The sequence below is a fragment of the Pinus tabuliformis genome, chromosome 9 (genome assembly GCF_031772625.1).
Source record: "Pinus tabuliformis cultivar Carrire ecotype Pingquan chromosome 9, CPIR1, whole genome shotgun sequence".
Lineage (NCBI taxonomy): Eukaryota > Viridiplantae > Streptophyta > Pinopsida > Pinales > Pinaceae > Pinus > Pinus tabuliformis.
This window is the reverse complement of record NC_142307.1, coordinates 1760323571-1760334720: the sequence shown is the minus strand read 5'-3', so window position 1 is coordinate 1760334720 and position 11150 is coordinate 1760323571. Positions and strand designations below refer to the sequence as shown.

At 42.3% G+C, this 11150-nt stretch overlaps 2 protein-coding genes across 2 annotated transcripts; one reads left to right on the top strand and one right to left on the bottom strand.

Moving 5' to 3' along the window:
• Positions 1-4137: 4137 nt before the first annotated feature.
• Positions 4138-5589, bottom strand: LOC149155807 (uncharacterized). The gene has a single exon (XM_089444531.1). The coding sequence runs from the start codon at positions 5587-5589 to the stop codon at positions 4138-4140; it is 1452 nt and encodes a 483-aa protein (XP_089300657.1).
• Positions 5590-9499: 3910 nt separating this feature from the next.
• On the top strand, positions 9500-10516 carry LOC149155806 (uncharacterized). The gene has a single exon (XM_089444530.1). It carries the CDS (start codon positions 9500-9502, stop codon positions 10514-10516), a length of 1017 nt encoding a protein of 338 aa, XP_089300656.1.
• The last annotated feature ends 634 nt before the right edge of the window (positions 10517-11150 follow it).

The following is an 11150-nucleotide window of genomic DNA, read 5'->3' as shown; positions in this document are numbered from 1 at the left end:
CCAGTCCATACAGTCGTAGGCTTTGCAAAGATCAATTTTCAGTAGGACAGCATCACATTTTTTCTCCCGAATGGCAAAAAGACCTTCTTGTGTAGAAGCAACCGCATCTAAGATGTTCCTCCCTTTCAAGAAAGCATGTTGATTCTTCGTTAGGTGAAGAGACAGCGTATCCTTTATCCTGTCAGCAATAATCTTTGATATAATTTTATATGATATGTTACATAGAGAAATTGGACGGAAATCCGTGAAGGAAAAAGCATTTTCTTTTTTAGGAATGAGGGCAATGTAGGTGGAAGTAGTCTTTTGATGAATGCAACCCGATACTCTGGATTCTTCCACCATTTTCAGCAAGTCCGATTTGATAAAGTCAAAGAAATGACAGAAAAATTCTATGGACCAACCATCCGGTCCGGGACATTTGTCCTTTTTAAAAATCTTTAAAGTTTTCAGCAGCTCTTCCTCAGTCACAGGTTGAAAAATCTGATCATTTATTTCATCATTGAACATCTGAGGAAACAACTCAATTCCCCACAGGATATCCCGGAAAGATCTATCTTCTGTTCTCTTATATTGGTTTTCAAAGAATCTCAAAGCCTCCCTTGAGATATCCTCTTGAGAATACAAGAAGCCCCCCGATCCATCGTTGATTTTCCAAATAGAATTCTGCTCCCGTCGAGCGCTCGCAAATCTGTGAAAAAACTTAGTGTTCCTGTCCCCTTCCTTCAACCACAAGACCCTACTCTTCAGCCTCCAAGATAATTCTTCTTGTTCTAGAATCTTGGATTTCTTTCTTTGTAACTCGTTTATAAGACGTCTCTGCTGAAAAGATAGACAATTCGATGCCATGGCATCCGAAACACCATCAAGCACTTTTTGAATCTTCTGTAACATCAACCTGTTGGATTGTCTCTTCTTGTATTGCCATTCTCTAACCACCTTCCTAATAATATCCATTTTTTCTCTGAAAGACAAAAGCAAGAAGCGAGGATCAGAAGGCAGCCAATCACACCAGAGATTATTTATGAGAGCATTGAATGTCGGATCCTCCAAATAGGTCCTGTTGAATTTGAATGGATAACCCTTTCTAAAACCTTTTTCCATCCATCTCATCACAATCGGACGATGATCAGAAATAAACACCCTTTCAATAGAGGAGCATGGCATACCCATCTTATCAATCAGACTAACATGAAGGATAAAACGGTCAAGGCGTTTCGCGACGTAGGCCTCTCCAGACCTCCCATTTTCCCAGGTCGGAAACATCTGAGCCGGAATGATATCCACAAAATTTCTGCTTAGCAATTCATTTTTAAGCAATTCCGCCAATGGGTCCTTTCTCTGATTCGATCCCCAAACTTCATCCAAATTTAGAGTAAAATTGAGGTCCCCTGCAATCATTAGATTGTCAATGTCAAGAATCTCATATTCGAAAAGCTTCTTCTAGAAAGGCTCCCTATTCCTGTATGGTGCATATACATTTATAATATTTATGGAAAAATTTTGACCCCGAATCTGAGCCGAAACCAAAATACCCGCCAAGCACCTATAAGTTTTAGCCATGATCCATATCGGATCCCAAAGGACAACTAAACCACCGGAAAGTCCATTTGCATCAATAGCCGAAATATACCAAGACGGGAACATCTTTCTAAAATAGGAAATGGAGATAGAAGCTGAATGCATAGATTCCTGGATCAAGATAATCTTAGGACTAACAGAGGAGAAAAAGTCCCTTAATACCAAAAAAATTTTCCCCGCCCCCAAACCCCTAATGTTCATAGATACCATGAAATTCATTTTGAAGGCATGTCGGCCTTGCTAGCTCTAAGAGGCCTCTCGTCCGTCATATCAACAATAGGAACATCAAATAGAGATAAGTTGCGAATACCCCTGCCAGTATCATCTCCCCGACCACGAAAATGTCTGCTTCCCCTTCCATTTTTCCTTCGAACAGTAATGTTACAGGCAGAGTCGGGACTAATGATGGGAGAGGACTTGTCACCAGGCTTATGAATAGTAAGAGCTTTCAGATCCAACGATTTCTTTGATAGCAAGAAATCCAAGTCGCTACCGACGGAATTGGTCGGCGAGGAAATCGGCGAATTAGCCGGGGTGGGGGAGATCAAAATTTCCTTTCCTTTTTCCAACTTGGAGCTCTCCAATATAGGAGCAGGCGATGTAGGATCGGGGAGAGAAACACAACTACTGATAAGAATGGGAGGAGGTACCGGAGGCGGGTTTGGAACCTCATGGTCAGAGATCGGCTCAATAGGGTGGGATGGTCGGAAAGGGATCGAAAAAGGAGCATCCTCCAAGGGGGGCATCGAGGGGGAAATGGGATCCACCGGAGCAAGGGGGCCCGACGGCGGAGGGAAAACGAGGGGAACAGTAGGGGATGATACCATACAATCCTCAGCTTCAATAGAAGACTGACTCTTCGAAGAAGGAAAAGAAGCCGAGCCTGGGAAAGGGGAGGATCCCTTTACATTACGATGCCTCCTATAAAAAACTGCCTGGGGCAATTCTTAATCAAATGACCCGTGTGATGACAAGCCGAACATCTGAACGGGATCCCCCAAAAGTCTAGCCTCTGCCTGATATGAAAATTCGCCTAGGAAATATCGATATGAGCCGGAAAGCCCCCTCTGTACGGTTTGTCAATCAGCACCCACGCCACTCTCTTATCCTTCTCGCCAAGACACCAAGGGTCAACATATACGCACCTCCCTATCGCATTCCCAATCTCAGACAAGGATTCTTTGGACCATAATTCCAGCGGCAAACCAGGGAGTTTAACCCAGATGAAATGGTTTAAGGGAGTATTCCTAAGCGGATTAAACCCCAGGTACCATCGATGCAGAACCAGGAAGCTTCGGTTGAAAACCCACTGATGCTTTAGGATGGCCTCCAGATCACATGACTTTAAGAAGTGGAAACAATACCAACCCTTTAGCAGGCCAGCAATAACAGGAACGTAACCAATGATCGGCTTCCACTGGGACGCAAGCCATTCACGCATCCGAGAGTCACTCATCTCAGAAAAATGCCAACGCCCGATCAGGGCATTTTCCTGAAGACTGGTCAAACGATCAGAAAGGTGGGAGCTGTCAATACGAATGGCAGCCGGAGATGGGATAGTCTTGACCGGCTTCTGGACTTTCACAGAAGCCCCAACACTTCGATCCACCCGAAAGTCATCAACTCCTTTAAGATCGACAGATCGCGATGAAACATCCTTATGACCGACACATCGATCCACATCCACATGAGGGTTCGATGGCCCTATAAGAAGGTCCCCCATAGTGGACTGCCAATCGGATGACTTACCCGAAAAAAAGCTATATATTGATATTATATAATCATCAAAATGCCTTTACATGGACAGTTGTGCGTCTTCCTTCACATCTATAAGTATGGCTGAAATTATGATGCATGTCCTGTTTGTATACAGAATTTTGATGGAGATAGGAAGCATATGATCATCAATATAAAACAAAAAAGTATTCCATGCCAGCAGAGAAGTATATGTTCATAGGTAACCAGCAGATTATCATCCCATTCTGTTTGTTTGAACTAACTGAATATTTTTCGCCTCTTTTAACTCTGTATCTGAGTAATTGGACTTTAATTGTAGGTTTAAATCCAACTGATAAAACTAAAGACCTAGGTTCCCGCAATTTCTTCTTATGTTCGAAGGAGAAAGCAAAGGAGAACTACATACTAAGTTCCAGAGAGAAGAAACAGTTGTTTCAGAACATTTGTGCTTATCTCCATCTTCATGTGGAAAAAGATGTCCAGAATATTTCTAGAACAACACAGCCATGGTACAAGCAGCTGATTCATAATTTCTTGATGGATTGGGATTTTCTGGTACAAAAACGCTGAACATTTGATATATACATTTGCAGAGGCTGGGTGATGTTTATGCGTATGGCGCTCCATTGACTGTTGCACGAAATAACACCTTTATTCATACGGCAATGGCTAGAGTGGTGGAATAGATCTTGCTATGTATTGTGCCAATGTATAGACCTAGCATAAGTAAAGACAAAACATAAAAAACAAAAACATGGAAGAGAGTTATAGGTCTGGAAGATGAAATTCCTGGATTTGGAAGCAGTTGTTTGCCGAATTAATCTACATCCTCCTTACGCCTTGAGGAGAGGTTAGGCCCTTTTTGGATAATGCATCAGCCTCCCTGTTATTAGATCTGGCAGTGTGAGAAATAGCATAGCTCTTCTTGTTGTTCCATAAAGCTGCAATTATATCCAACCATCCAGTAAGATGAATGTTTTCTATGCTATGCTTTGACAAAACATGATCGATTATTAACTTTGAGTCTCCAAAGATATTTAACTTCGGAATGTCAAGGAAAGTGCAAAAGGAAAGAAGCCTTGCTAATGCCACTGCCTCTGCTCTCTTGTTGGAACCCGGTCTAGCATTCCAATGGATTTCATAGGACTGTTCTTCTGTTGTCTTAATGAAAACACCGCATGCGCTCCTCCCTTGTTGAGCAGCACCATCAAAGAAAGCACATGGAGGAACCATGCACAGTGTTGCCAGTTGACTTCTATCGCTCCCGTGCCTGCTGTCATTAGCTATACTGTTTATCCTTTTACAATTCCTGATTTGTCCGGACATGTCCAGGGCGTTATATAGAGATATGATAGATGTAACCATAGAAGTGTTGGGTTCCGCTTTTGCATCAAAGAGCCTGCCATTTCTCCATTTCCATATGGCCCAATTGGTCAATAAAGGAACAGGCCTCCATCTTTTGTGCATGGTGCTCCATCTCTTAAAAGCTTCAGGAATAGAGGAGCAGGAGTCGCGGGGGAAACCAAAGTGTGCTGCTAAGTTATCCCAGATAGGCCGCGTCTCAGAGCATGTGAGAAAAAGATGAACATTGTTTTCAGAGTTGTTCTTACAGAGGAGGCAGATTGTAGGCCCATGCCAGTTTATTTTTTGCAAAATTTCCCACGAGAGGTTCTTATTATGGAACACTAGCCATGCAAAAATTACAATCTTCGTAGGGCATCCTGTTTTCCAGAAAGCAGGGGGGAAAACTTCTCCAGTATTATCTGCCTCCGAGGATAGGAGTTGTTGATATATAAGCTTTACCTGGACCGCTGAGGATCCGCCCAGTCCTTTCCATATAAGAAAATCATAATTGGCAGAACGATATATGCCATGGGCACGCAGCAATATTAAAACATCATTCCATTGATTCTCCAAGTCATCCGGGAGCTGTAGATCTTTCGCTGATTTCCAAATGGGGATGGCTCCCTCCCATTGATTAATAACACTAGCCCAAAAGAAGATTCCTCGGCTGTGGAGCGCCTTCAGCAAACATGGGGATAATTGAATTTTTCTGGCACCTCCAGCTAGGACATCTTGTCCGATCATTATTTTTGCACCTGTCTGTAGTTTCCAAATGAGATTTTTCCTGAAGAATGGTTCCAGTTTCCTGAAACCTCTCCAAATAGCTGAGCCAAGAGGGGTCCCAATATGATTAGCCCTGATCCAGAATGTCATGTCCCTACTATTCATGTATTTGGCACGCATGGCCGAGCTCCATAATGAGTTCCCCATGATTGCTTTCCACATAGACTTGCATAAGAGTGTCGTCCTAAATTTTGATAAATCTAAAATGCCCCATCCTCCCATATGTTTAGGCCAAGACAATGCAGATAGATTTGAAAGATGATATTTGAATTGGTCCTTTTTACATCCCCATATGAAGCTGGCAATCATCCTGTTTATATTTTTTATAATTGCAGATGGAATATAGAACAGGTGCACCCAGTAAACCATAGTTTGGACAAGAACTGTTTGAGTCAGAATTAAGCGGCCGCCTTTTGATAGGTATGTGTGCTCCCATGCAGCGATTTTCTTATAAAATAGGTCTGAAATCCATGACTAGTCCGCCACCCGATACCCAATAGCTTTCAGATTGAATCCCAAGTATTTGAATCTGTTCTGTAGAGGGATAACATTGATGTTGAATAACTGAGATAGGAATGTGATTAGATTCTCGTTTATGTCTTGAACATAAAAGGAAGATTTCCCATCATTAACATTCATATCGGTGGTGCGTTGAAATCTTCCCAAGATCTTATGAAGGCAAATCCAGGTTGTTCTACATAGCAGAGCAATGATGAGAATGTCATCGACAAAAAAATTATGGGATATGGATATCCCTCTGCATAAAGGAAGGGGCCGACAGAGATTTTGTTGAATCGCCCTCTTGATGTGGAGGCTGAGAGAATCCATTACAAGTATGAAAAGCAGAGGAGACAAGGAACATCCTTGCCTAAGTCCCCTGGCAGCTTTAAAAAAACACGAAGGTATTCCATTGATCAAAACAGCACAGTTAACCTCTTCCACACATGCCACGATCCATCTCGAGCATCTGTTGTCTATTCCAATTCTTGCAAGGAGACATTGGATGAACCCCCAATCAACACTGTCATACGCCCTTTTTAGATCAATTTTTAATATTGCAGCTTCCATATTCCTGAGGTGTATAGAGTGTAGGGATTCCTGAGTGAGAGCAACCTCTTCTAAAATGTTCTTGTCTTTGAGAAAACCGTGTTGTTCAGGAGACAAATGCAAAGACAGAACATTTCTCATCCTCATTGCTATGATATTAGATATAGTCTTATACAAGACATTACATAAAGAAATCAGGCGATAATCTGAGAAAGATGTAGAGAGCATCTTTTTAGGGATCATGGCAATGTAGGTGGAGGTAATGCGCTAACTGATATTACCACTTAATCTTGATTCCTTGACCAAATTTAGGATGTCATTCTTAAACAAATCAAAGAAGTGGATAAAAAAGTTGATTGACCAACCATCCGGCCTCGGACATTTGTCTTGCTGAAATGATTTCATCGTTGTTAATAATTCGTCCTCTGATACCTCAGAGAAAAGTGCGGCATTTTGATCTTCATCAAACATATAAGAGTACAACTCTATTCCCCATAGGATGTCTGCTATATCACTACCAATTTCTTTGTTGTATGCTTTTTTGAAAAAATTGACCACTTCTCGGGATATATCCTCCTGGGAAAAAACATATTTGCCAAATTCATTCTTAATCTCCCATATCGTGTTCACTTGCCTCCATCTATTTGATTCCTGGGCTGGTAACAGACCCCTCTCTCCCTCCGATTCCAGGCTTGGAATACTAGATTTCGACCAACTGAATCCAGTTTTCCTTTCTCCTGGTTTCCTCTGCCCAAGGGCTATTTTAGATGCTATTCATTCTAGTAAATGATATTGGACAGTTGGTCCTATCGTTTACCGCGCCTCTCTTTATCGATGAGCCCTCTGTCAGACATGTTATATCATACCTCTAGCCACATTCTACCCAGGTTATATGCTCTGATCTTTAGTCTGACTCTCGGATTTTTGTTAGTACTACTCCCCGATTTGGCATTTAATTCTCCTCGTGGTTACACCTAGAAAGAGGATTTTCTATATCTGGGCCATTAAATCATTCTCATTCGTAGCCACAGAATGTCTGTTTTTCCTGTCAAAAGAGCCTCTTCCCTTACCAGAGGATTTATTGACCTGGACTTTTTGCTCAAAAGCCGTTCAAACTCTCATTAAAGTTTTGTAGCTCTCAGTCTGTATTGCAATCTCCTTAGGTTTATATTTCTACGGTACTTATTTAAAAGACAGTGGTAGTGACGTATGGAAGCTGAGTCTGACGTATCGGCCACGGAGGCCATGGTACGTGCCGCCATACAAGCTGAGAAGGACTAGGAGGAGGCCACGAAAACAGGTAGCTGGTAGGCTACTTTGGAGGACGTGGTTATCCAGCCAGCAAATCAGGATGCTGACAAGGATAGGGCCTGGTCTCAAGGTGTTTTCATAAACGAGCCAAATCGATACAACAAAGCACGAAAGCCCGTCAGAACCATTCCTCCGCCTGATGCACTTAAATTGGACAGTGTCCATCTGTCTGATAGAATAGAAAAGCTCCAGAAGTTCACTTTGGTGGGTAAGTGGCACTTCCCAGAAATGGAGGATGCCGCAATGAGGAAGTGGTTGGAAGCGCAGTGGAAACCGTTGATAGGCTATTTTCCCATAGTATCAAATCTCATGAGGGAGTGGTATAGTTTTCAGTTTCTAAGTGCGGACGATGTTGAAGCTATCCAGAAGCTTCCGTGGGTATATGGAAAAAGCTTCCTTGTTCTCCACAGATGGTATATAGGATACAACCCCTTGAATAACACTCCAACAAATAACTTAATTTGGGTAAAGCTCCCAAATATCCCACTGGAACTCTAGTCCAGGGAGACTTTAATGGAGATAGGAAACTCTATTGGCAGATTTGTCTACGTCGACCCATGGGTTTTGGGGCAGAGAGACAAACGCATTGCATGGATACTTATTGAGAAGGCTTACAGGGATGGCTTTCCAGATCATATATAGATCGTCTGGCGTAATCTAAAAATAAATCAAAGGCTTGACTTTTGGGGTATTCCTTTTAGATGCTCCGCCTGTCACAGGACTGGACATCTAATAAACAACTGCCCCCGCCATCCACATATTAAAAAAAAAGAGAGGCCCATGACAAATTCCGGGCGAACTCCCCTCGGCCCCTGTCTGATGCTCAGCAGACTTCGCCAACTAGTTGGACTCCGACGGATCTGGAGAATGCACAGAACGGTAAGAACATTGTCAATGGATCTATTACATCTCCCCATCTCTTTTCTCAGGCACGCTCATTATGCCTTGATTCCAGATCGGGACCTTCAAAGCTGGAATCTTTTTCTTTTGAAGACTATAGCACCGGGAAAGAGGTGCAATCCTTCATCTGTCCCTCTCCCCTGGTCCCTCTCGAAGAAAATGCAATTCCCTCCCCCCTCCCGATACCCAAACCAAAAAATTTCAAGGTGGGGACACAGACCATTGTTATCTCTTCATCTTCACCTACTCCTGAAAAAAGCCTCCTCCCCTCTGTCAAGGGTAAAGAACCTATGGTCTCTGCTACGCCTCAAAATTCTCCATCCTCATCTCCTGCAAACTTATATGATAGTGATATTGATTTTCTCCTGAGCAAGAAATCCCTTGAATTGGAGCCCTTAACCATTCACAAGCCTCCGAATCTGTCTCCTCCTTTTATAAGTCCAAATTCCGCTAAAAATATCACTGTCAGGAAGAAGAAAAATGGAGGAAGTAGACATTTCTGCGGACATGCTTATGACGTGGACAGAGATATTAGGACCCTATCCCTGGTGGACATTCCCATTCTTGAAGTGTCGGAGAATCAGCCTCTTAGAGCAAGCGCGGATGCCCCCCTCCCCCAAAAAAAAAAATGAATTTCATCTTATCTATGAATATCCGAGGTCTGGGAGCAGATCTCAAATTTTTGGCACTTAAAGATCTCTTTCTCTCTGTAAGGCCGAAAATCATTCTTATTCAAGAAACAATGCATAGTAAACAAGCGGCCATCTCCTATTTTAGGAAAATGCTTCCTCTGTGGCACATGGCGGCCTCGGACGCTGAGGGTCTCTCGGGAGGTTTGGCGGTTATGTGGGATCCTTCTTGGATCAATGCAAAAGCCTACAAATGCTTTGCTGGAATTCTCATATCGGCGGATATCAGAGGATTTTCTAACCCCATCAATATCCTGAATATTTACGCCCCTTATAAAAATAGGTCTATTTTCTGGGGAAAGTTTTTTGACTCAGAAATTTTTGACATCGATTCATTAGTGATTGCAGGTGATCTTAATATTACTCTAAGCTCGGAAGAATGCTGGGGGAGATGTAGGAAGAGAGATCCGCTCTCAGACAAAATCAAATATGAATTCCTTCATAAGAATCTTGTTGATGTCGTTCCGTCCAATATGATGCCTACGTGGAGCAACGGACGAATCGAAGAAGCCTATATTGCCAAAAGAATTGATCGCTTTATTGTCCATGCCAGCATTATAGATAAAATGGGCATGCCTCTTTCGACTATTGAAAGTGCTTTCATCTCTGACCACAGGCCAATTTGTCTCAGCTGGAGGGAAAAAGGTTACAGGCAGGGGTACCCTTTCAAGTTCAACAGAACCTTCTTAGAAGACCCGGCTTTCAATATAGAAGTAACAAAGGCCTGGAAGGATCTATCCTCAAACAATTTGGATCCTCCTTTTCTGACTTTCAGGGACAAAATGACCTCTATGAGAAAAGTGGTTAAGGCATGGCAAACCAGAAAATGTCAGGCGGACAGAATGGCTCTCAAAGAAATTCAAAAGGAGCTGTCTGATATTTCTATTCATTTGAATGCTAATTCTCTTCCCTTCAATTTGAAATGTCGTATAAATGAACTCGAAAGGAGAAAACAAAAAATTCTAAAGGAGGAGGAGGCCTCATGGAGGCTGAAGAGTAGGGCGACATGGCTCATGGAAGGTGACAAGAACACCAAGTTCTTTCACAGGTTCGCAAATGCAAGGAGAGAGGAACGCTATCTGGAAAATTCGCGATGGTCAGGGCGGTTTCCTCTATTCACAACATGATATTTCAAATGAGGCAGTGAGATATTTCAAAGATCAGTACAAAATAAGTGAAAATAGCAGTTTTAGGATATCCTGTGGGGTATTGATCTGGCCCCCCAAATGTTTGACGATACAAAAAATGATATGTTGTTTCATCCCATATTTGAGGAGGAACTCTTAGAAGTCATGAAGGCCTTTAGAAAGGACAAATGCCTAGGGCCTGATGGTTGGAATGTAGAATTCATCTTACACTTTTTTTACATCATGAAAACAGATCTTCTGAGAATGGTCGAAGCCACAAGAATTTCGGGCAGCATCCATCATATTACTTCTTCTACGCAGATAGCCCTGATACCAAAGAAATTGGATGCAGACTCCTTCAAAGATTTCCGGCCGATCTCTTTATGCAATATTTCATTCAAAGTTATATCAAAAATCATTGCAGAACAGATGAAAGCATCTTTGGCCGAGTCATTGACAAAAGATCAGCATGCTTTCTTAAAGGGCAGAAATATAATTGACGTTGTCGCAATCACACAGGAAAGCTTGTTCTCCATGTTCTCCAACAGATCTGAGGCGGCTATATTGAAGATTGACTTGCAAAGAGCATATGACTGCTTGGATTGGGGTTTCATCAGATGCTTATTAGCAAAGA

Coding starts and splice junctions, on each gene's coding strand:
- LOC149155806 (XM_089444530.1), top strand. CDS start 9,500: ATGGCGGCCTCGGACGCTGAGGGTCTCTCGGGAGGTTTGGCGGTTATG.
- LOC149155807 (XM_089444531.1), bottom strand. CDS start 5,589: ATGGGGAACTCATTATGGAGCTCGGCCATGCGTGCCAAATACATGAAT.